Below are 27,292 nucleotides of genomic sequence, written 5' to 3'. Positions count from 1 at the left end.
AAGATGTGACAAGTTTTGACATACATTATTTCATTCAAATATTCATATCAACTCTGAGTGCTGGGCTTAAGTTTTTTAATTTTTCTTATTTAATAGAAATTTACTCAGAATCAAAGACTAAAGAGAGGAAACAGCCTGGGAACTTGACTGCAGCATTATACTCATAGTGCCCAAATGATCACTTAAGAAGCATTCAAGCTTCAGAATTTTGATTAAAGTTTTTCTTTCTCAAATAATCATCCAGTTTCATGTAGCAGATTAAGACAAGTGGCAATCCCCAGTCCCATTCCTCCTATTTCCCCTCCCACAGAAGCAACCACTTTCATCTCTTTAAGCCAATGATTGTAGTATTTACTTCCATATTTCTAGTATCTCAAAATAAATTTCTTAGTATTAATGTTTAAATTTTGTGCATTATCTATTCACTTCCCAATAAAAATGAGGATTTAGCTTTCCTCTTCCTGTCCCATTGCCACCACCACCATGTTTGTCCCCCTACCCAAACACCCTTCCTCATGCTCCCAATACTTTTATTGTAATTTTAAGTTAATTCATATTCAGTATTTACATTATGATTATCTAAATACTATTTATATCTGACACATATAACAAAATATGATTAATATTACTTTCCAGTACAACTTTTTATATTCCCTAAAGTTACCAATTGCCTTTTTTTCCCCTTTTGCTTGGTTGCTAATATTCAGTGCACTTAGCACTAAATCCCTAACTCTCCTCTAGTTCTCTAAATCGCCTCTCAAAATATTCACTCACATCACTTCATTTTAAAGTAGCATCACCTGGAAACTTCTGGAAGCTCTAATCTGGACTTGCTGCCTTCTGTGCATACTGCCCAGTTGTCATTTGGGAATCTCCTTCAACTTTCATCCTAGGGAATTCTGCCCCTTTTCTACATTGGCATTATTTTCCCCAATATCCCCTGCTGTCATTTTTCTTGCTTAGCTCCCCTACCGTGATGAAGCCCTTTCACCTGCTTCTTGAAAAAGGTATATACTTCAGTTTTTGAGACCTTGAATATCTAAAAATGTCTTTATTTATCCTCTTACTACTTTGACTAGATATAGAATGCTAGATTTGCAGGTTCCTGTCTTGGTTCCAGAGATTCTGAAATTTCCTGGTGATGTCCTTAAGGTAACAGTCTATCTCCATCCATCTTGGTGGGTTCTCGGAAGACCCTTTCAGTCTTCAAATTCAGACCTTTCAGTTCTGGGGAAATCCTTTCAGTCATTTCATGTATAACTCCCCCTACACACACACTATTTTATCTTTATGGAATTCCTTTCACTGAACCTCTAGATTGGACTTTTCTATTTTCTCTCTAATCCTCCATCTCTTTCCCTTTTTGAACTTTCAAAATATTTTCATAATTTTATCTTCTGAACATTCTACTGAGATTTTCATTTCTGATATCATATTTTTTTTAAATTCCAAGAGTTCTTTGTTCTCTTTTAGAAACATCGTGTTCTTGTGTCACAGATGCAGCCTCTTCTCATCTATCTGAAAATATTCAAGTTATGTGTTTTAAATATCTCTCCCTCTATTTCCTTCTATGTGCCTTTGATCTGTTTCTTTCGGTCTCTTTCATGTTTAGGGATTTTCTTGACTGTTGGGGGACTTCCCTTGACTATTGAAGAGTGGAGGACTAGAAAGCTAAATGAAAGTGCCAATTGAATATATGGCAATTGTTAAATTTGGGCTTCATTTGGCTGATCCATTTTTGAGGATAATTTGTGTGTTTAAATCTTTCTTTTTCTTAGTCCTACCTCTACTCTCATTTCCAGAGGTTTCTTTTGCTGCCATTTCTTGAGACTCGAGGATTCTTTACTGTCAGTACTGTCCTTGTTCTTTCCCCACTGCCAGCTGAGATTTGGCTTCCCTGGGTCTGATAAATCAGATGCCACTCATCCATTTGCATTCCAGTTTATAAAATTTTGTGGTTATTGTTTCTCTTATTCATTCTGTTCTTCTGGGCCTTTACCATTTTTATTTGTAAAAATCACCGTAGGATAGTTTCAGTTAGGTTTCCTGAAAGAGTATAATTCAGTTCCCATAATTGGTCTATCATTTTTACCTGCAAATTGGTTACGATATTTTCTTACCTTATTTTTAAACTTAAAAATGAGGAAAGTAATGCATGTTAGAAATAAGTTCCAACAACTCAGAAGAGTACAAAGTGTAAAAAGTGAAAGACTTCCCCTCTTTAGAAGCCCACTACATAGAAGCCACCACTGTTAAATATTTTGGAGACCTTCTTTTCTGAGTGTGACACAAGTTTTTACTATTTCCACTTCATAAATGAGACAACTGAGGCTCAGATATGTTAACAAATTTCCTGCAAGTAACAAGCAAGTGACCGTGAACATTCAAATGACTTCAGAGTAGAGTTTGGGCCAAAGCAATCAGGGGCTAGAAAAGAGAAAACTTGTCCCAAGACCAAACTCTAAACTCATGAAGAATATCACATTTTAAAATATTTGATTTGTAGCTATTCTTTGAATGTCATATCTCAAGTCAGTCTTTAAGTACATTTTTAAAATTTTAATTTGTGATTTTCCCTCTACACCTTTCCACAAGTGACAATGGAAATCATGTACCTGAGCATGAAATGTACTTCACCTAAGTTGGGGGACACAGTGGCCATGTTTCTAACTTGGTTTCCTTGCCCTCAGGCTATTCTACATTCTTAAACGGTCTAGTTCTTTGCAGCCCTACAGCGTTGTGCTACTTGGCAAAAAGTATTCTATGTCATCCAAACAAACATGAAAATTCCGATATTACGGAAAATATCTCTTCCTTCTCATAAATTAGTCAGAGAGGGGGTCCCCATCTAAAGTTTACTACCTACTCCCAAAACATGTCCTAGAAATTAAGTCATTAATTTTATGACAATCACAGATATAATTGGCAGACTAGACAAAGGCTATCCTTTGGCAAAGAGCCTCTGAGTGAGATGAGTGGATTCTCTTCTGACTGGCAAATGCAACCTACTATTCAAATTTTCTCTGGCAAGAACACTTGGTCTATCACTCAATTTAAAAGTTTCTTACAAATATGTGTAATTTGAATATTACGGAAATCCATCTAATATGTGTTCTAAATGATAAACACTATATATCTCCCACAATAAAATGATAATAATGACTGAATTCTCCCTAGCAGCAATGATTAAATCCCACAAATCAGGAATGGTCAAGAAAATAAAGTCACAACATGTACTGAGGACTCTCTTCTCTAACTTCAAAGCATTTCCCCCCAAGGTTGAAAATGAAAAAAATAATGAAAGATTTCCATTTCTGAAAGTACAGTGGATAAGATACACCAACTCTGGACTAAAAAACAAAATTGCTGGATAAAATTTGTTTTAGTCTTTCAAAGCTCTTTATTAAGTGGCCTAAAAGGGAGATCTGTGCAGAGCCCAAAACAAAGTAAAACAAGAAGCCCTGAGAAGGCTTTATTCCTAAGGGTTTCTTGAACTCGAACTTCACTTAGATGATCATATGGGGAGGAGGAAACAGGACATAAGACAACTTTGACCTTTAGCCCACCTGGAATTCATCTCTCTTCATGTTAATAGGATGGAATACAGTTTTATATTTTTTTATATAGTGATCCAGTTTCCCAAAACCACCTATGAAACAATTTTTGTATCCCTGCTAATTGGAAGTCCTAAATTTATTTCATATTAAATTATTGTATGAGTTTGTCACTGAGCTCACTATTCTGTTCTATGTATCGCTGAAGGGTGTCCCGCAAATGGGGGACATATAGTGACTTCATTATCATTACATTCTGAAATGTATTTCTTTTGTTAACTCAAAAAATTTACACATTGTGTTAGTTTCCAAACATGGGATGTTTCAATATTTATCATTAATTTTTAATTTTATTGTCATGGTTAGAGAACACAGTCTATATGATAGTGATTCTTTGGCATTTTTTAGGCTTTCTATATAGCCTAATTCATCCTCTATTTTGTAAATGTTCCCTGTATATGCAAAAATAATGTATACTGTTTCTTAGCTACAGTGTTCTGTGTATTCTGTGTGTATCTAATAGCTCAGCTTATTGTATTTTAAGACTTTGGTACTGCCACTTATTTTTTTCTCTATTACAATCAGTTTCTGGGAGCTCATGTTAAATATTTCCAATACAACCGCTGTTTTATCTATTTCATCCATTTCAGTTATCATGAGGTTGTCACAGCATTATTAGTAACAGCAAATCAAACAAAAAACTGAAAGTAGCCTGTTTTCTACATTATGATTCATATAGGTAATAGAACATCATACACCATTAAAAATTCTAACATTTATTTGTATTGACTGGAGAATGTCCACTCCACAGTAACATAAGCTCCACATGGGCAAAAGCTTCAGCTGTCTTGTTACTATACATGGAACGGTCTCTGGTAAGTAGTGGGACCAAATAAATAATTGTAGAATCAATCAACAAAGCTGACTTGCAACCTTAGCTTGCAAGAATAAGCTAGAAGAAGCATGAAACTCGTCTGAATATGACCTCAGCACCAAATGACTGGGCTGAATTAGAAATACTTACGGGAATGACCTGCCAATAAGTGTACCACATCAACTCCTTTTAGTCTACTACTCTGGGCAACTGCTACAAATTAAGTCACATATTCTCATGTAAATTATATGCAATACTAGTAATAGCGACCACCTACTGAGCATTCTCTGCCAGTTGTTAGGTTAGGAATTTTACATGTCTTACTTCCTTAATCCCCAAACAAGCCTCAGAATGTTAGTACTATCATCCCCATTTCACAGATAAGGAATGAGTCTGAACTTGTGTCAGTTGCACAGCCAAAAGGGGAGGAGCCAAGATTCAAACCCAGATGTGACTAAAGTCCTTGCTTCTAACCCCACGACTAGATTATGGAAAGGGCACTGAATCAGGTTCACATTCTGTCTATTGCATTCACTACTTATATTACCTTAAACAAACAAACAAAAAACTGAATTTCTTGACCCTCAATTTCCCAATATGGAAACAGACAATCTTCTGAAAAGACTATCATATATTTCACAAGGACAAAACAATCAAGGTAATGCTTTCGGGACACACAGCACACCACTAAACCAGATCCCAACATAGCAGACATGGGATAGCAATAGTAGACTTAACTCAGTACCAAGTACAAACTCTTTAGCCTGGCATTCAAGGCCCTTGTGTCTCACCCCAATCTAGTTCCAGTCTCATAGCCTACACTCCTTGTATGAGTCCCTCACATTCTAACTACACCAGAGTATTCCACGTTCTCCAAATATGCCATGCTTTTCATGCTGTACTTTTTTTCTTTTTTGGTAATGTGATTTCCTCTATTTTGAATGCCCTTTCTCCAACATCTCATTATTGAAATTGTGAGACCTTAGCTGGCTCCTTCCTTCTCCTCCCAAGAGCGGAGGCTACTTGATACGCTCATGTCACAGGTCTACCCTGGCTCCAGGCTCCAGTAGCTGAGAATAGGCCCACCACGGGGCACGATGGATTGAGAGCTGTGGCCCCATACACTGGCCTCCCCACCATGTCACTGTGGCTACCACCCTGACTGTGACCTTGTGTCCCATTTGAGACGTCAGGATTTCAACCTGGTTCATAATACCCTGTTCTTCCCTTACATCTCAGTTGGGTCCCAGACTAACTTCCCAGGTCCTAGTCCCTCCACTGGTAATCAGGTCCCCTAGAACGGATGCTATTTAATTGTGAACACCTGATCACTCCCATTACTCCCACATTCCTACCCCTGAATTAGACACCTTCTTCCTGGCTAGCACACCATCCGGAGGCCACCTTTCTCTATTTTTAAATAATGCTGACTCCTCAGGTCCTGTTGCTACAATGCCCTGGTACCACTAGTTGGACCACCACTGTTATGCTGTGGTCTCTCCAGACCTCAAAGGTAAGGATGGAGCTCTGTTTTTACTAGAGGAGAGACTTAAGTATGTTTCTATATGGAAGGGAAAGAATAAAAAGAAAGACAAGTGAAGCAGATAGGACAGAAAGCACAAGTGCAGAGAATGGGTAGAAGAACCAGGATGTTGTCTACGATGGAAGGGAAGAAGGTAAATAAGAGGGGGGGAGGTTTGCAGAGGGTTAGAGAATAAGTGGGTTGATGGTTTCCTAATGGCTTAACGGAGGCAAGAAATCACGATCCTGTGATTATCATCGTTAAGCATACACCTATGGGCTTCCTGAAGCCAAGGACTGGTTCTTCCTCAATTCTATCCCTAGAGCTAGCATTGGAACGGTTACATAATAGGTGCTCAAAATATACTTGTTAAACTACTACGTAAAGCAAGAAATCAAAGATGAGTACAAAAGAAAGAGAACAAAATGCTTTGAGTAGCTCTCATGCAGCATGCGTACTCTGGGCATGTGACTGGATGTCATCATCAGTTATCTCTGATAAACATGATGATTATTATTTTACAAATGAAGAGACCAAACTTCAGAGAGATTAAAAGGTTATACAACCATTAAGAAATGGAGCGATCTACCTAAAATCTACTCCATTCCGCTGCTTACAAGTCTTCAGTACTGACTGCAAGTTTACTCGCCTTGAGATGATATACCAGATCCTTCCGGAGATGGCTGATGTGTTCCTTGGCAACCTTCTATCTGCACGAGCTGTGCCTTCTACCCAGCACGTTCTTCCCTCATACTCTACTTCACTGGCCAACTCCAATTTATCCTCCAGCATTCATTTCTCTATCATATTCTCCACGGTATCTTTTCTAGTAATTGTCCATTTGCTAGTCTAGACTGGGAGTTCCTTGACAGCCGGAAGTGTGTCTTATTTATCTCTGCCCTACCGAGTATAAGTACCAGAGGGCCTGGGATAAGGCAGGTAGTCAGTAAATGTTAAGTGCAAGAATGAAGGAGAATGGGAGAGAGAAGGAGACGGGCAAATGGAAGGAAGAAAGGAGCACTTGCTATGAACAGGATTATATGTATTATATTCATAGTTTACTCTTTCAGAATATTCAATAGCTAGAGATACAGTCACTGCATCATTTTTAATATGGATATGCTATAATACCATCTACATGAATTAGAATTGTTATAGAAGATCATTATAAGGAGAACAAATCAACACAGGTACTAAGGCCACAGGAAAACAACAATTTTCCTCTCCAGTTTTGCTTCTTAAATATAATGTCAGCATTTCAGTCACAAGATCATTTTATATGTGCTAGCGATATATATGACGTACGATCAAAGAATATGGTGAGTGCTTACATTAAAAAAATCTATTACAGTAAAAGACACATTGCCATTAATCCCCCTCAGAATACTGCCCCTTGCTTCAAAAACACTTATCCCATCGTTCTTGCCACTTTCTGAAGCAGTTCTGGAAGTCCTCTTTCATGAATGTCTTTAGTTGTGTTGTTGTGACCGCCTCGATGTCCTGAATCGATTCAAAACGTTTACCTTTCATTGTCATTCTGACTTAGGAAAAGAGCTAGAAGTCGCATGGTAACAGATTCAGTGAATAAGGTGGATGAGGACACACTGTAATGTTTTTATTTGACAGAAGAAATTGCTGTACCAGAAGCGATGTGTGACACGGAGCGTTGTCATGATATAGGATGATTTATGGCACACTTTAAAACACACCTTCTTTCAACTGTAGCTCACACCCGACTGACTGCACCGAACAAGTTGAAACTTGTCACACACTGTTACTAAGGTTCAATGTGCCGCTTACCATATTGAAGATCCCTGCCTTTCCATTGGATGGCACCTGGCAGCAGCATTCACCGTATGTTTCGATTACACCTCATATAGGAGGGGAGCTTGCACCAGGCCTGGGCTCAGCTCTGAGGGGGTTCAGAAATCAGCCTTCAAGGCCCTCATAGACCAGCAAGGACCAGAGATGTACCCCCAAAGCCCAATATTCCATAGAGGTGTAAAAAGAAATGCTGACATTAGCTAATGTGGTAGCTATGTCCTTCTAGAGATAAACAGAGTTGGAGTAAAAAAAGAACAAATTGCTTACGGAGAAGGCTGGCTCTTATACCTGTCTTTTGGGATTGTTTCTTATTTTTTTAGTTTAGTGAATTTAAGTGAACACTGAGGCAGTGTAGGTGTCCACCCAAATGTCTGAGTGTGATGGGCTTTGCACTCTCCCACCACAGGGCCCTACAGCAGATAAGCAGGTAGGTGGGAACCCCTTGAGGACCACACAAAATGCCTGGAAAACACCATATTCAGGCAGCCAGCGCCTTCTGTCCTAGTTGCAGGAAGGTAACATGTATTGATTGCCAAGGGTTAAAACATTGGTCTGATTCAGCAAATCTCCCCACTATGTGCCAGGGAGGCTGTTTCTCTGCCCAGTGGAAGCCGGGATCACTTGGGCTGGCAAGACCAGCTGTGGAGCTGACAGCTGTGTCCCTTCTCCTCCTCCCACTTGGAAAGGGATATGAGCTTATACAACATCCTCCATCCATTTATACCAGTCCCTGAAGATTCCAGCATGCGGCACAGGCAGAGCGGTAAGCTGTGTGTGGATAGCGTATTACTCTCTATGTGGGAGAATGATGCTTCTCCCCAGAGGACATGAGACTCTGCCATCTCGCAACATACTGAGACCCTCTTTATAAGGACACCAGCAAAAGTTCAATAATGTCTTACTGGGGGTTCAGAAAAGAAGTGATGCACATAACAAATTGAAAATTTCAAAACCATGATAGAAGACTCACCCTCAACACTGCCAAGAAAATTCAGATTCGGTGCCATTTTTTTTTTCTGGAATGTGAAGCTCTTTTTAATTATAGTTGACATAGAATATTGTAATAGTTTCAGGTGTATGCCATAGTGATTTGACCTTTCTACACCTCACGAAGTACCATTTTTAAGGTGAGGATACATCAAGGAAAAGGAGCTGGCATGGCACAGCTCGGCGTCTTCCCAGACAGCCAAGACATGCAGGGTCACTGGCTTTCCATCTCTGCCTGTGGGAACCTGTCCCATTGCCTTTCTCCCTGTGTCACACAGAGATGACAACACCAGGTGACTTTGTACAGTTGCTAAAGCATAAGTTGCACAGATAAGTCAATCAAACTAAAGTTATGGAGGATTGAAAGGGATCATTACAAAGACATTTGAAAAACTGACAGAGTACTTCACAGAAATAGAACTCCTATTTTAGCGCCAAGCATATTTTATACGCTGTCGCATTAGTGCTCACAACCACCCTGTGAGGTAGATATATTATTTACATTTTACAGCTGAAACCGAGGCTCCTAGAGGTGAAGTAACGTGTCCCATGTGGCAGAACCAGTAAAAGTAGCTGGGTTAGTATGTTCCATTCTGATGCCTGCGTGTCTAGATACTGTCTCTGTGGGTGCACAGGACATGGGTGCACAGGACAAGGGCAAGGACTGGAGAAGCAGCTGACCCAGGTTCAAGTACCAGTTCTATCCTCTTTATGCAGGACTGTGGGAGTTATTAGGTTGATGCAAAAACAACTGCAGTTTCGTAATTATTTTAAATCTTTTAAACCACAATTACTTTTGCGCCAACCTAATATTTAGCCACTCTGTGCCCTAGGTTTTTGTTTTTCCTTGTTTTGGTGTTACTGTTTGTTTTTCTGTTGTCACTGCTGATTTTAATCTTTAAAGAGGAATAAATAAGAGTTCCTACCTAACAGGGTAGCTTTGAGGATTACATGGATTAATAATACCTGTAGAGTACTTAGAATATCTGGCACAAAATGAGCACTACATAAAAGTTTAATAAACAAACAACTATGCAGACAGGGTTATAGTACCATAAAGTTAGAAGAGGTCATGAATCATATCTAGCCTATTCTGTTGCTTCAGGAATGACTCCATTTAAAACATCACTGAAAGATCTTGGGGGTCAGTATTGCTAGCACTTTCCCTAACAACATACAGCATTTAAATACTGTCTCCTTCAAGGATCGTGTAGATGCCTGATCACTGCACTGTACACCTGAACCTGAAGCTGAATAATAATGAATGCCAACTATAATTTTATATATCTATGTATATACATATATGTGTGTGTATATATATATGTGTGTATGTGTGTGTGTGTGTGTGTGTGTGTATGGTCACAATGGTCACAAGAAGTGGAGTACAGCATAAGGAATAGAGACAGTGGAAATGTAATGGCTGTATGTGATGTCAGATTGGGGGAGGGGGATTATCACTTTGTGATGGGTGTAAATGATAAATGTCTAACTATTACATTGTTTTGTACACCTGAAACTAATCAAATAAATAAATAAAATAAAATAAATAAATACTGTCTCATGCAGGACATACTACCTCAGCTTGAACTTCAACCCCTCCTATTATGATTTTGGCCTACTTCCCCTTGTTCAGCCCTTGGAAGAAATGGAAAATAGATCAGCACTGCAATGAGGGAAATGACATTGCAGCTAAATAACTTTTCATTTCAGGAGGAAAGGAGGGCTGAAACCTCTCTCAATGGCACTCCAAATATTTCCTCTTCTGTAATGATAAAGATAAAGGACTAGAAATAGAACCCTGGGTTCTAGTCTTCACTCTTTCATCTAGCTATTTGAACTTAGGCTAATCACTTCACCCTCTTGCTTCAGCAACATTCTCTAGAATGAAAATACTAGACGAACAGATCTCATTAACCCAGAATGTTAAAATAACATGAGGGAAAAGGACTTCCTCAGGGTCCTGCCTAGTGAATGTCAGGATTAGTCCTCAAATCCAGGTCGTCTGACCCCAAGACTCTTCCCACCACATTTCTCAGTTTTCATCAAAATACCTTCTCTACCTCTCACCTGCTGGCCATGGTAGATTAAATTATTGTTCCCAAATCTTCCTCCCTCCCTGCTTCCATCTGTTTTTTCATGTGACTCTGTAGTTTCTACGACTAGAAGTAGAAATTATTTTACTTCCTAACCTATGTTAGGCTTTGGCCATACGACTTGTTTTGGCCAGTGGAATTTGTGAGAAATGAATGGTATGGCAGTTTTGAATCTAACTTTAAAAGACCTCACATTTCTGAGATCACCTACCACACACTTCTGCCATCAGCATGAGAAGAATAAGTCCCAGAAGGCTCCTGGTCCTTGAAAAGCACAGACATGGAGAAGACCTAAAGCTCCTGTGGCCTGCACCAAGCCATTCAACCCTCACTGAGGCCAATTCACAGACATGTGAGCTAGAAATAAATGCTCACTGCGTATTTCACTGAGTCTTGGGGTGCTTTTTTGTACAGAATTCTTATTGTAATAGCTAACCTATATGAAGGTGTTCTGGGGCCCCCAGAAAAGTATTTTGTGGCCATGATGAATTTCTTAAGGGAAAAAAAAATTAAAGCTCAAACTAAATGTCATGACTATCAGAGGGCAACTTGATCTACCAACACTTTCCCAATATGAGAATTTACCCTTGAACTCAAACACCGTTTACTTCAAGTTCTTATTTCCTTGCCTCTCAGTTTCCTCATCTGCAAAATGAAGATAATAGTACCTATATCACAAAGTTGTTGCAAAGTTCAAAAGAGACGATTTATGGAAAATACTTAACACTGACTGAATGTCTGAGAAGGTTAGCAGTGATTATGATAAGGAGGACTTGGTACCCTCCCCTGCAACCGTCAAAGAGAGGAAAGTAAGTGCTCTGAAAACATTATACTAAAAGTTTCCTTTCGGCTATAAAATTCTGGTTTGGGTCTAAGGTTTTTGTTCTCACTGCCTAATAATGTCAACTCCTTTCCTAAGTGTAAAGGGATAATAAGAAGCAGCAAAATACATTTTCTCTCTCACACACACAAGCTAAACAAATAACTAAGAAAAAAATAAAACTCTGCACATGCCACCTGGGGAGGCATGTCCTACCATCAGGAGGACCCAGTTTCCCAGGAGTCTTTTCAGAGGAAATCTGCTTTACTTAAAACACAGGTGAGGAAATTAAAAGTTTGATTAAGTTGTCTGGATAGACATCAGCTTAACTTAAAAGGGTATGTCTTGATTTTCAAAGTGGCAATCTACATAACCAGCTACTAGTTCTAGTCTTGGCTTGTATTCTTCACAAAACTTTAGAAGTAAAATAAGCAATGTAGCTCAACTCCAGCTTGTTTGTTTGTTTGTTTTCTTAATCAGGAAGCTGTGATGAAGAGCTGCATATGAATTTGTCTAAAGGGAAATGACTGAAGCAGGTTAAATGAGGGCTATGACTTTGGGCCCACAAGGTTATCTCAGCAGTATCCCTCCACCTGAAGTTTCAAGGAGCTTGATAAGATTCTAAGTGATCTGGGTATACATAGCAGAGCTGAGTTCTGTCTAAAATACCATAAATATGGTATAGCTTTAAAGGGAAGTGTAATTACAGCTGACTAGGAGTTTGGTGACCTGGATTCTGTTCCTACTTCCCCCACTAACAAGCTGGTGCCCTGGGTCAGCCACTTAACCTTTTAAGCCTCCATTCCCTTATCTGTAAAGTGACATTAGACTAATAGCTTTGACTGTCCCGTCTGCTATCAAATATAAACTACAGTGTGAATGGATAATAAGAAGTCAAATTAGGTTTAACTTTTTTAAAATTAAAAACCACAACAGACCTACATTATATAGGCAGGAATCATCTAAGTTATTCAAGCACTTAAGACCTGCTAAGTCCAAAACCTAATTTGATCCAAAGAGCCTGAAGGCAGGAGTCAGAAAAACATGGTTCCTCTTCCTAGCTCTGCCACTAGCTTCCAGGGGACCCTGGAGCAGTCCCTCTCCCTGTTTGGCTCTTTGCTGTAGTCTCTCTTTGGAAGACAAAGACAGGAGAGCTCATCCGTGATTATTAAAGTACTAGAGGCAGGTAACCAGAATTTTTCTTTCCCCTGACCGTTGAGCATATTCCAAAAGTTCCTGGTTGTGGTCCAACATCTCTATTCTGAAAACACCATTATTAGTCACTGTGGATTGCCAACCTAACAGCCTCCCAGCTTCTTCCTTACTATTTCTTCAGAAATCAGGCAGGTAGCAATGTTCTCAGGGAAAACAAGGCTAAGGGGAAATCTTAGTACTTCCATTTCTCTTTGCCAATTATTGACCTAGAAGTTGACTCACCACTCAGTTCTTGCCAATGAGATATAAGGGAAAGTCTGCTGGTGGCTTTAGGAAGACATTTTTCTTTCTGGATGAAAGACAGAAAATGTTATATAAAAAGAGCTTTTCCCTTCCTTCCTGCGTGAGATGCTAATATGTGAAGGTGTGATGTGTTCAGCTGTGACAGCCATCTTATGACCTTGAGGCAATGTCCAAGAGAATCATAGAGAGGATATCTGGAGGCCACTGATTGAAACTTGGAACTTCTTACCTCCAGCAACAACAAATGTTCTTATGCTAAGGGATGGTTAATTTCATCTGTCAATTTGGCTAGGCCATGGTACCTAGATACTGGGTCAAACACTAGTCTACTTGTGCTGCGAAGGTAACTTTTAGATGAAATTAACATTTAAATCAGTGAACTTTGAGTAAAGCTGATCACATTTCATAATGCAAGTGGGCTTCATCCAATGAGTTGAAGGCTTTTATGACTGGCTTTTGTCCCCCATGACCTTTTGTCAGATTCACCCATATTGAGTAATACAGCAGCTCTAGTTCACTCATTCTCATGGCTGTAAAGTAATGCAAATTTGTCACAATACATTTACCCACTCAACTGTTGATAGGTATTATTACTCTTTTTTTTTTTCCTTTCAATTCTTCCATAGCATCCCCACAAAGCTAAGTTTGGAGCACAGTGCAGTGGAAAGCGTATGGTTTCTGGACTAACAAAAATCTGGTTGAAGCTTGCTTCTGTTAATAACTTTGTGTCACTGGACAAGTTACTTTGCATTAGGAGATGTAGACAATAATGCTTAACTGGGCTAAAATATAGCAAGTAACCATTATTATAAGGCTTGTAAAATATTTGATGTTGGCTTGAAAATCACCTCTGGATTATTGTCACATAGCTTAGCTCTTGGGCACCTTGACTACTTGACTCTTCTCACTAATGCATTCTTGCAGCCATTGACCTTCTCCCCTTTCCCAGGGCTTCTGGAATGCAGGAAAAACTACTATCTTTGGCTTCATCTACCCTGACTATCAGGTTTGTGCCTTTTTTCCATCTTCTGTATTTTTTTCAACCCCAACTACTGCAAAACAGATCCTTTGCCTAAACGTCTTTCTATAATCTCTGTTCATGGAGAAGAAATAGCAACAAGACTGTCAATCCCATGTTTTGATGCCAGTGCCTTCTGGCCTGCCATCTACTGGGTGAGAACACACTATATCATAGCTTCCACACCAGCTCCAACTCTCCAAAAAGGGGGTTAAATACAGACTCAGATGTGTTAGACAGTTTGGCCCTGGTCCCACCAGAGACCACACAAAGGCTCGATTCAGTGGCTGTTCCTCTCTGGCAAGAGAATCCTTGAAAGAACTGAAAACATCGTACTGTGGGCAACTCTGACAAGACCCAAAAAATATGAATCAAAGGGTACAAATACTCTCCCTGTCATGTGTCTATGGGGGATGACTGAGTCTTTATTCAGCGTTCTCCAATGGACAGCCCGGCATTCTGCACTGCACGATGAAAGACCCATTATGAACAGAGATGGACTGAGCCATATTTGTCCTCCCTTGACCTTGGAGCGAGGGAGGCGGGAAGCTGCATGGTGGTGAGAAGGGAAATAGGGGTGAGAAGGGTTCTGCTAATCAAGCGATAGCTAAAATATACACATGGGGGAGGACTCACAAACTTTGTATGTGCTGGGACTTTTGAGAGCTGGGAGAAATAGAAGAAGTTAACCAAACAGGAGTCTAGAGTAGAACAAAGAACTCTAAGCCTAGTAGATAAGAAATTAGGAGAAAAGGGTAAAGAAGGGGATCATTCTTGATCTCCCCTAGCCATCAGAAATAAATACCTATAGTAAGCCAATATAAGAAATGTCAAAGTTCATGGACTCAGAGCCAAGAAACTCGAGTTCAAATCCCAGATTTGTCACTTCTTTTGCCACTGTAAAATGGGCCTAATAATAGCCACCAACAAGATGTAATAAGGTTCCAGGATAGAATAGTAATGTTATCAACCCTATCGGTGAAAAGTGAAGGTATAGCTGACAGGAGTCGAGGGTTAAAAGAGTAAAGGAAGACAGAGGTGCTAATATCTTACAAAGCTATGGTCAAGAGTTGATGGAGTAAGAAATAGGGGTTAAAGTATATTATTTAAAGTGACAGAAGTAAGCAGTAAAAGAATTAAAAGGATGTGATAATTATCAAAGATTAGAAGACGAGGGAAAGAGCAATGACGACCTGTATTGGAAGCATGAAGAAGTAAATAATTTCTAAAGTCAATAAATCAAGTAATAGCAATATATGCATATTTTTAAAAACATAAAAGTAACCATTAAAATAATACAAATAAAATGGTTAAAAATGAATGCGTCTGAAGAGTAGGGAAAGATGGAGACTGTTGAGGTTTATTTTTACAGAGCCTATTGTACTATTTTATATTTATATATGTATGCTTGGTGTATATAATTTAGATTCTTAGAAGGCAAAACCTAAACACTACTGTTTTTCCAAAACGTAATGTTTGTAAAATGGAATTAGTCTGATGAAACTGTAGATTACACATGATAATTAAAAGTAAACAAATGTCCATCTAATTGCATAAATAACTAAACTGCCATACAGAGGTTGAAAGACACATCCTATTGAATTGGAAAAGGAGAACTATCAGGTTTTAGTATAAAGAGTTAGTTTGCAAATTTTTTTTTTAACCAACAGAGTCCTGTTTTAAAAGAACTATTGCCCCCAAAGTCCACTCTATAAAACAGATCCGAGGGAAACTGCTCTGGCTAAAGTACGGAGTTAGGAGCGCCAGCTAAACAGTTTCCCCTGGAGAAAAAATCCTCTGAAAGATGACACCTGTGAGATCCTCTGGCCCCTGATTACATGATTGGGAAACCACCTATCGAAGCCATTCAGAATCTATTGCATAACAGAAGCTAGTGCCCAAGGCATCACAGAATGACTAACCTGATGGGAACTGATTGTCCCTGTGAAATGACTCACAAAATAGCCATCTGAGAGTCTGATTATCAAAAGACCCTATCCACTAGGACCCAGTTACCCACGGTGAACTGACAACAGAGTTCACTGGCCTGCCAATGAACTCTGCAAACACAGTGCCTTGCATTAGCCAGCCATGTCTCACCAACAGCTCAAAATCTGCCCACACAGGAGCCACAGGAGAAAAATATTATTTGAGCATCACAAATCACTCCCCTCCATGCTTGCTCCATCACCTTCCCACAACTAATTTCTTATTTCAAGAGCGGTAGTGTCAGTGTCACGTTCAGAAAACAAGATGAGTTTGTTCAGAATGTGTCCCCTCTTAGTTCCCAGCACTCTGCTATTTTGCATCTCTTTTTTACCCCCCCACAGCTCTGTGTTAGCCCAGTAGTTCTTGAAGTGTGGTCCCCACCCAGACTGGCAGCATTAGCACTACCTGAGAATTTATTAGAAATGCAAATTCTTGGGGCCTACCCCAGACCTACTGAGTAAGGAACTCTGGTTCTGTTTTTTTGTTTTGTTTTGTTTTGTTTTGTTTTGTTTTAAGTATCTATGACAAAAAGACATCTCCCACAACATGCAGTGCCAAACACAGAGCTGCAGACCTAGTGACGTGAAACCTCTCCATAAATCAGTAGCCACTCGGGAAACATTTATTGTCTGGACCCTGCTCTTCTTGCCTCACTCATTAACCTCTCTTCTTTTCATTTGTAAACCAGAATAAGTCCATCATCTATTGGGCAATTTCATGGACCGCATTCTATTCTCCCTGTTTTGTTGCCAATGATGATGATGATACAATAATGACACCAGAAAACACTTAACACTTATTCATCAGACACTATTCTAAGAACTTGATGTTAACTAAATTAATTAATCCCATACCTGTGTGCATATGAATTTTCTTTCAATGCTGCCTCCCTGAAATGGCAGGTGCCCCCCAGGAAAGGTAACTACTTTGTCTTGTGCAGTACTATCAAATAGAAATACAGTGCAAGCCACATCCATTTTAAAATTTCTAATAGTCACATTTAAAAAAGGAAAAAGAACGAGGTGAAATTAATTTCAATAATATATTTTATTGAACCCAATATACTCAAAACAGTGTCATTTCAACATGTCATCAATATAAAATATTAATGAAATATTTTACATTTCTTTTCATACGGTCTTCAGAATCTAGTGTATTTTGACATTGCAGCATACTGAATTCTGAGAGGTTCATTTCTACTACTCAATCGATGCACATTTAGTTAATTACCCTGATAATCTCAAACAGAAGATTTGATTAGGAATCATTTGCCCATTGTTCCTGTTGTACATAGACAAAACTGAGGCCCAAATAAGAAGTGACATCTTTCAAAGTGAAATGAGCCCTCGTCTTACAAGAAGAACTGAATTCAACTCAAAGCTCCATCATTTCCTGCGTGAGTGACCATGGCCACTGTACCTCACAGAACCTTAGTGTCCTCATCTGTAATCAAGGGAGAATAACCTCTACTGTACAGGCTGTTCTGAGGTTCAGAAGGGAACATCCGTCTACATCTGTAAGGGCCTAGCAAAGCACACCACTACCAACAAAGTCACAGAGCCAGCTAGCCGCCCTGCTGAGTGTATCAGTCTGGGCCCAATCAAGAGATAGAAACCAGTATCAAGAACTTTTAAACTACAGACTTATTAAACTAAAAAATGTAAATACAAGATATCCTGAAACTCTATATGGTACCATAAGGCTGAGGGAAGGTACCCAAGGGAGGACAAATTTGGGAGGAGTTCAGCTCTCACTGGAAAAGGTGTAATTTAAGCCACTGAATAGCAGAGAGGTTTGCTGACTTAGCCTGGGGGTCTGCAATCACTGAGGAAACAGGAAGTAGCTCTCCAGCTTGCAGGAGGGAACAGACACCCAGAAACCAGGGGAGTACCTATGCAGAGGGGATGTGCAAGCTCCAGGGTGATGTGAGCTTCGCAGGGCCAGCCTGCCTCAGTGGAACCTCCCACGTAGGGCACAACCAGGAGGCAAGGGGGCCTGGCAGAGGAAGCGGGGAGCAGCAGCGCTGTTACAAACCATTTGGCAGGCGTGCTACATGGGGGACCTACAGAGGGAAGCTGGGGGACAGCATGGGTGGGGAGGCCTTCAGGGAGCGAGCTATATTGAGAAACGTGCAGAAAGGTTATGGCCACGCCAGGCAGAAGCTTTGAGGTCACTGAGGGACCATGCATTCTTGGTGTGTGGCTGGGCCAGAGCCCCGCCAGGCATCTCACTCCCACTCTACTGACCCATGCATGCATCAACTGGAAGCTTCAGGAGAGCCCCTTCCTCCTGTAACATCCCTCCAGCACCCTTCACTTAATCTTTTGCTTAATGCAAAGGAGAAATGCTTAAGGAATTCTGTCCATAAGGAATATAGTCAGTAATATTGTAATAACTATGTACGGTGTCAGATGGGTACTACATTTGTTGGGGTGATAGAATGGAGGGGGTAAGGGGCATGGTAAAACAGCTGAAGTACAAATTGGTGGTTACAAAATAGTCAAGGGGATATAAAGCATAAGGCATATAGTTAGTAATATGGTAATAACTATATATTGTGCCAGGTGGATACTAGACTAGTCAGGGGGATCGCTGCATAAATTATATAAATATCTAATCACTATGCTGCACACCTGAAATTAATATAAAATAATATTGAATGTCAAAATAAATAAAGTGTATAAAACTTCCAAATAAATAAGTACATAAATACAAAGGAATTCTGTCCATTTTCACAGAACAGGTATTAAGGAGTGTTCGAACTGAGAGGTAATAAATTGATAACACACAGGGTTAGACTGGAAGCTACGTTTTCTCGTCCTTACTTCAGAGCACGTTCTGCTGCCTTAAATTTTACTGCTAGGAAAATTTTACATAGTTTCTTGAGACTGACCCTCACACTGAGCCTTGGTCACCTTCCTTGTAGGTGTACAGGTTGGCCCCACTAGTAAAGAACTAGGGGAAAGAGACTGACAGGAATGTAACCTTTCTGAGTCTCAGCTTCTTCACTGGGATGATGGATTTTATACATCCTACTTCACATGTCTGCTGCAAGAATTAAGGAAGATAGCATATTAAAATCCTGGGACACAGGAAGTATGTAACAGAAATTCATTTCCTGGCCCTCAGACGACTTACTCTCATTTTTCCTGTTCTCATCCAGGAATGAAAGTAAACCACGTGTGAGGGTTTTGAAATCATGTGTCCATTATTCTCCTTACTTAGTGATGTAACAACAGTCATGTTCCTTACCAACTAGTTAATTATTTTCATACCACACTTGTGATTTGAGAGGTTTGGCTCTCCTCCATGTACGTATTTTCCCAATTAAGTATTTATGCTAGTGAGACTCCAGATGAACCGAGTGGAATCCAGAAGTGCTGGGCTATCCAGAGAACTGACTGCGTGAATGCTAGTCGCACAAAATAACACCCACGTCAACATGACTCATGGCAGCGGCAGTGGGAGCCCATTCACTGTTCTACTGTTTCTTCTCAGAACGTGCTACATTTTCATATCCTCAGTCCAAACTACTTGTCATGATATCCCAAATAATAGCCACTGAATGGTGTGTTCTTAGTCCTAAAAGGGCCAGATGCTTGGTCACAATGCTACATTTGGTTCTCACAGATTATCTGGGTTACCTGGTACAGATACATTGGAGCTCACAAAATAGGCCTACACCTCGCTGATAAGAATCAAGTTCACAATTATTCATACCCCTTTACGAGACAGGGAAACCCAAGAGATCCATGAGTAGACAAGCTGGATGGAATCCGAGATTATCTGGTACGGTGCTGTCCAACAGAAATTGGACAATGATGGAAATGTTCTATATCTGTGCTGTCCAGGATTGAGCACTTGAAATGTGACTAGCATGACAGAGTAACTGAATTAATTTTCTTTTATTTATATTGGCTACCATATTGCACAGCACACATCTAGATAGTGTGGCTGAATGGAATGTGGGATTTGAAGCTAAAAAGAGCCTGAGGTCTAAATCCTGGCTACCATCTCTTACCATGTTTCCTCGAAAATAAGACCTAGCCGGACCATCAGCTCTAATGCATCTTTTGGAGCAAAAATTAATATAAGACCCAGTCTTATTATAATATAATATAATACCAGGTATAATATAATATAATATAATATAATATAATATAATATAATATAATGCCGGATCAATATAATATAATATAATATAATATAATACAATACAATACCGGGTCTTACATTAATTTTTGCTCCAAAAGACATATTAGAACTTATGGTCCAGCAAAGTCTTCTTTTCAGGGAAACACGGTAGTAACTATATAACTTTGGTCATGTCCTTTATCTTGTTGAAACCACAGGCCCCATGTAAATGGCGATAATACCAGGACCTCACAGGGATGTTGTGATGAGAGAATGAATGTAGAGCATCTAACCCAGGGATCCACACATAGTAAGTAGTCTTTCAATAACAGCTATTATTAGCAAGCTCCTCATTTTCAAGACAGAGAAACTGCAGACCCAAAAGGAGAAGTGTCTTGTCCAGTTATTAGGTTGGTGCAAACGTAATTGCGGTTTTTGTAATTTTTCAACCTTTTAAATCACAATTACGTTTGTACCAACCTAATACATCGCTAGCTAAAAGCACAGCCAGGAGCCAATTGATTTTCTATTTATTTATTTATTTTTTTTATTTTATTTTTTTTTTTGATGATGAGTTTTCTTATAGAGACAAACCCTTCTCACCCCAGAAGAGTGAAGGGTGGTAGCCCCAACAACTATTCAATGTACAAAATATCTTATACATGCAGAGAAAATGTACCTTAGTGAAGCCTATTTGCTCCTTCCGGAAATTTTCCAGGGGTTTGATTAGCAAATCGCTAGCGTTGTGTACCTAGAGAAAAGAAAGAACACACAAAACAAGTTTTAGATTAGTCAGCAAGGTTTAAATTCAAGATTCCTCAGGCATTCCCAGGTAATGCACCATCCTGAAAAATGTTAATTAGTTTGCTAGTTTGTTGGGATACTGTCTTTTTCCCCACATTGGTCTCTTAAAATCAAATGCTTGGAGAGGAAATGAGAGAAGGAACATTAGGGGCATGCCTCTGTAATTTCACTGATCATCTGATCTGAGTTTTTAATTGGTAAATAACCAGATTCATGTCCAGAAACAGACATAGGAGGCCAGAAGTATATGTGGTGAGAAAGGGAATGAAAAATTCATGAAAGGACGATTGCACCAAGCATAAACCATGTCATGGAGGCAAATGAGTTAGCAGTAATTGAATTAGCATAAATCTCAGAGTAAATCGTTTCCAGTCCTCTCCTGGGGTGTCATAAAACCAAAATGTTCCCTTCAGAATTTGGAGTATATCGCAGCACCACAGAGAGCACCAGACCAGGCCTTCGAACTTCCTATGGATGCTCAGAAGCTCATAGGAACAGCCTGTCCAAGCACTAAAATATTGGCATTGATATGGTTCTGAAGATAGGAAACCATCACATCAAAACTGGAAGCCCTGCACAGTGGGCAAGTGGAGACCTACAAAGCTTTGTCTTCATATAAACCTCTTGGGAGACTGCATCTGTCCAGGACAACTAGTGGGGTTTGTTTCTTCAGTGGTGGGAATTATTTGCAATTTACTGAAGGACCACAGAGAACACATCTGAAGGGCTGCCTTTGGGGACACAGTGTGTTAATTCTGATCTATTATAAGACAGGGAAATGTGGGACTGGCTTCCTTGTCAGGTGAGACACAAAGTATCAGTAAGACAAGATAGATCTTCATAACAAAAATGGAAGACAGAGGAGAAAGCTAGTTTTCACCTTTCTTATATTCTCAAAACTAAGAAGCAATTTTTAAGCTACCACCAAAAAGCATGGCAACTTGGGGCTTTAGTACATATTTCACCCGGGTCGTGCAGGCACTTTGGGCCTTCTGTTTTGTGTCCAGCTGTGGTCCAAGGTTCCATCAAATGGGCAAACCATCATCCAATCAAACCTCCACTAACTGTTCTGGTATCAAAAATACAGACACCAGTCACTCTCCTTGACTGAAGACAAGAATTCTTCTACTAAAGTAGCAGCCCAGCTCCTTTGGCCAACACGTCATCAACTTTGTGTAGCCACTTGGAAACAAATGAAGTCATTGGTGTCATACATCCAGTACAGAGAGTCATTTTTCTTCTTTACTTTTGTGGAGGTTTTCAAACCTGGCCACAAAGTCTGTGACACTCTTCCCATTGAAAGGTGAGGTCTCTGTCCCCTCTCCCTTGAATATGAGTGGGGTCGTTACTGCTTTGAGCCAACACAGTTCAGCAGAACTGATACTATGTGATTCGCCACTTCTAAAGACAGTATGTCAAGCCTCTGTATGGATATTCAGCTGAGCTGTTGTATATGCAAGCACCCCAAAGATGGCAGTTGCCAGTATTCTATATTCCAAGGGGGTTTTCTTGCATAAGCATGTATGCCAGCAACTTGTCACACAGGATCCATAAGGCCACTGCTTTTTACATGTTTGGCCCTGTGTCAGTCTAGGAAAGGAGTGCGTGATTCACTGAAACTGGAGTCCATAGTTTCCTCTTAATCACATTGGTGATACCACTCCCAGTCTCCTACAACACAAACAGATACTCGGAACCTTTTCCTCTCTTTGACACTCATTGGTTACTAGACTATCTTTTGCCAGAAGACAGAGCTAGAGATGTAGGAAAAGCTCACACGTAACCTTGGCTCCTTTTCTCTTTCATTCTGTTTTATCGTTAAACACCTTAGACGTCTAGCAACTACTTATTTATTCTATGCCAACTGTAATAAAAAATAAATTAATTTTGAAAAAGAAGTCTAACAGCTACTCATCAAAGCTCTTCTAAGTGAACTTGGCCTTTATTCCCCTTTCTGATCAGTGCATCGATTTTGTGGGCTCTCTAGGAGACAAGTCCCTGCCTGTTGTCTCTGGGTAGAATCCCCAGGATAATAAGTGACATCCCAAACACATTAGTGAGGTTATCTGATCAGGTTTCCATTGAATGAAGCCCAAATTAACATTAGGTAGGGCAGCTAGGAAGGTAGAGATGGTATTCAACCCAGAGGTGCAAAATGGCTCAGGATGGGTAATTACCAACAGGAGGCAGGGAGGATAACTGCTTTAAATGTCGCAGGCCTCTTTAGTTTCTTATTCTTGGCAGTCCTCAAGGACAGACCCTGCACATTGCCTCAGTCCCGTTCAGTATCATAGAGGCATCTAGACAAGCCTCCCTCTTTAACCATACAGGAAGTCTGCCATCCAGACTTCAAAGCCACCTGCTGAGATACTACAACCTCCCCTAGGGTACTGTTTAAGAAATCATAGCTCAGATGCTCCTCTTCATTTCTTCCGTCCCTAGTTCCTTCCACAATTTAAATTCATTTATGACAATGACTAGACATTTGCCATCGCCACGTGCTAGGGCTGTGAACTTCCTTCCTATTCTTCTAAAGTTTCTTTAGGCCCCTTTTTATAGAAAGGATAAAAAGCTGACTAACACCCCCCACATTATCCATATCTGGGTACAGGAGTCTTTTTACCACAGTTCCAGGAAATGGGAGAGGTGTGACCAAGCAATGAATTCCTGGCATGTTCTGAAAGGCCCTCATTGAGCCTAACCTTCACAGCATTCCTGGAATCAAATGGGAAATGGGGAGCTGACACTCAGTACATGATTGAAGAGTTGTGGGGACAAAAGGGCACAACATAATTAAAGACAGAAGAAAATGAGTCAGTCCTGTGGAAAAGAGCCAGCAAGAAGGGTGAGAAAAACATCTCCAAAGATGAATCCTACTTCAATATTTTAGAGCTTTGTAACTGGGTAAATAAAAGAGATTAAGAAACAACTAAAGCTGGAGAGAAGTACAGCTGAGCTTTCGAATGAAGTGGGGGTGAATGCCTTTGAGATCAACATTGGCAGCAGTCCACACACTCTTCGGGCAGAAGAAAACATTTAGTAGAGCGTGGATTAGCTAGTGGGCCATCTACCAGACTCCATGGAAACTACCCATATTGGTCTCTCAGTATCCTCACAACCTAATCTCTTGAACTGAAAATTCCCAAGCAAAATTTCCACAAGCAGAATCTTGGATGCTACAAAAGATAACTAGAAACAATACATGTAATCAGTAGTTTCCTTTTTTTGCTATCAATAAAACACTTCCACATTCATTATATCATTTGGCGTATTTACAATAACCTTGGGAGCTGGAGATTATGATTCTCATTTTACCTATAAAGAAAGAAGAGACTCAGAGATAAGTGATTAGTCAGTCTAAAGTCAACCAGTGTTAGTGGCACAGCCATTACTAGAGCCTAAGTCTCGAATTCCCACACCTCCAAGCCCTGCCTTCAATGCTACTTCTCTAGGGACCTAGATGAAGTGAGAGCAGTGTTTTGAAAAGCCAGCACCACACTGTTGAAAAGGAAGAGTGTCACAGATTCGAGAACTCTTCTATTGGAACAAAGGGCTTAATAAAACTGAGCTGCCAATAGGAAGTCACGTCATGAGAGAAAAGGAAGGCAGATCTCTTTGTCGTCCTCTCCAAAGTTACAACCCCAGAAAAAAATGGGCAAAAGACCTGAACAGACACCAAAGATCTACAGATGGCAAATAAGCATACGGAAAGATGCTCAACACCATTTGTCACTGTGGAAAAGCAAATTAAAGCAGCAGTGTGATACCACTACACACCTATTAAAATGGGTAAGATCCAAAACACGACACCACCAAATGCTGGTGAGGATGTGGAGCAACAGGAACTCTCCTTCATTGCTGGTGGGAACAGAAAATGGTCCAATCACTTTGGAAGACAGCTTAGCAGTTTCTTAGAAACCAGACATATTCTTACCACACAATCCAGCAACTATACTCTTTGGAATTTACTCAAAAGAGTTGAAAATTTATACCCAGACAAAAATCTACATACATGTTTACAGCAGCTTTATTCATGATTGCCAAAACTGGAAGCAACCAAGATGTCCTTCAGTAGGTGATGGATAACTAAACTGTGGTCCATCCATATAATGGAATATGTGTATATATACTTCAACAATAAAAGGAAATGAGCTATCAAGCCATGAAAAGACATGGAGAAAACTTAAATGCATATTACTAAGTAAAAGAGGACAATCTGAAAAAGCTAAGTACTATACGACTCCAACAATATGATATTCTAGAAAACACAACACAGAGTAAAAGGAAAGATGAGTGTTTGCCACAGGCTCGTATGTAATGGAGGGAGGAAGGGAGGAATAGGCTGAGAACAGGGCATTTTTAGCCCTGTGAAAATATGCTGTATGATGACACTTTATTGGTAAATACATATCATTACACATTACACATTTAAAACCCACAGAATGTTCAACACAGAGTGAAGCCTAATACAAAGTATGGACTTTAGTTAATAATGTGTCAATATTGGCTCATTAATTTGAACAAATATACCAAACTTGCAAGATGTTAAAAATAGGAGAAATAGTGTATGGAAAGGGACAGGTGGAGAAATGAAGTATATGAAATATCTCTGTACTTTTCACTCAATTTTTCTGCAAAACTAAAATTGCTTTAACTATTAAAATCTATTAATTTTTAAAAATTAGACTTTAAATGTAAGGAAAAAAAAGTTTTCCCATAGATTTAAATAAAACCATCATGTATCAAATGTAAATAAAGCCCGTAGCATTATTTCTAGAAGGACAGACATACACAAATAGTTTGCTTAAGAACACTAATGACCACAGTTTGGGTTGACACATTCAACAGCCCAATTTAATGGCCTCTGAAATCCTTTTCCTCTGAAATGAACCAGGAGACGATTTACTTCCCAACTAATTTCTCTCCATCTGATGCTCCACTCTCAGGGTAGGAGCTTGAGGCAGAATGACCAAATCTATTCCCTGTCTTTACAGTAGCAGACAGCAATGACACAGAAACCACAACAGAGCACCCATCTAAGCAGTGAAGGCAGAAGAATCCCCAATAGCAGCGATGATCTGGGCTCCAGGCCCAGGTTAGTGACCTACCATCATCATCCTCTCGTTTTCTACTTCATTGAGCAATTCAGCAAATTCCTTGAAGGATTCAGCTGGAAGAACAAAATAAAAAATAAACCAAATTAGTCATGGTACTGATAGGCAAGGGGCAGAGATCTGTGCAACGAGGCCAGGACCTGTGCCCTGAGTCCTGGTGGCCATCAGACAAAGATGCCAAATCGAAGGCCATCAGGGAAATGTGTTCAGTACAATGTTTCTCTTCTTTTTCTTGCCAATCCCCCACCCAAGAGTTTGTCTTTCTCCAGCTTTATTGGCATAATTGACATACACCGCTGTATAAGTTTACGGTGTACAGCATAATGCCTTGTCATATATATATTGCAAAATGACTACCACAGTAAAATTAGTTAGTATCCATCATCTCATATACCTACAAAAATGTTTCTCCCTGTGATGAGAACTTTTAGGAACTACACTCTTAACGACTTTCAAGTATACCATCCAGCAGTGTTAACTGCAGTCCTCATGCTGTACATCACATCCCCAGTACTTACTTTCTTACAACTGCAAGTTTGGTCTTGACCATTTTCACCCTGTTGCCCCACCCTCAACTCTGGCAATCACAAATCCGACTTCTTTTTCTATGAGTTTGGTTTATTTAGAATCCACACATAAGTGAGATCATGTGGTATCTCTTTCACTGTCTGATTTATTTCACTTAGCATAATACCCTCTAGGTCCATCCAGGTTGTCACAAATGACAGGATTTCCTCCTTTTTTGTGGCTGATTAGTATTCTATTGTGTGTGTGTGTGTGTGTGTGTGTGTGTGTGTATCTGTCAATGGACACTTGGGTGTTTCTATTCGTATGTCTTAAATATTACAGATAATCCTGCTATGAACATGGGTGTTCAGATCTTTTCAGTACTGTAATTTCATTTCCTTCAGATAAACACCCAGGAATGGAATTGCTGGATCATAAGGTAGTTGCATTTTTAATATTTTGAGGAAAGTCCATACTGTTTTCCATAGTGGCCACACCGATTTACATTCCTACCAACAGTGCACAAGGGCTCCCTTTTCTCCACATCCTCACCAGCATTTATCTCGAGTCTCTTTCATGATAGCCATTCTAACA

The 27,292-nt window shown here is 39.8% G+C and overlaps 1 protein-coding gene across 5 annotated transcripts in view; it reads right to left on the bottom strand.

Annotated features, from left to right (window-relative positions):
* The window catches only part of OPHN1 (oligophrenin 1), a 314,749-nt gene that overhangs the window by 171,185 nt on the left and 116,272 nt on the right, over positions 1-27,292 (bottom strand). For all 5 annotated transcript variants that reach the window (XM_081043828.1, XM_081043829.1, XM_081043826.1 and 2 more), the window contains exons 4-5: positions 26,186-26,247; positions 20,953-21,024 (exon numbers count right to left, since the gene is read on the bottom strand). In XM_081043828.1, the coding sequence (XP_080899954.1) occupies positions 20,953-21,024; positions 26,186-26,247 (134 nt within the window). The remainder of the gene's footprint in view (positions 1-20,952; positions 21,025-26,185; positions 26,248-27,292) is intronic.

Source organism: Rhinolophus hipposideros (assembly GCF_964194185.1).
Source record: "Rhinolophus hipposideros genome assembly, chromosome: X".
NCBI classification, from domain to species: Eukaryota; Metazoa; Chordata; class Mammalia; order Chiroptera; family Rhinolophidae; genus Rhinolophus; species Rhinolophus hipposideros.
Note: the sequence above shows the minus strand (reverse complement) of the source record. Positions and strands in the feature narration are given on the sequence as shown.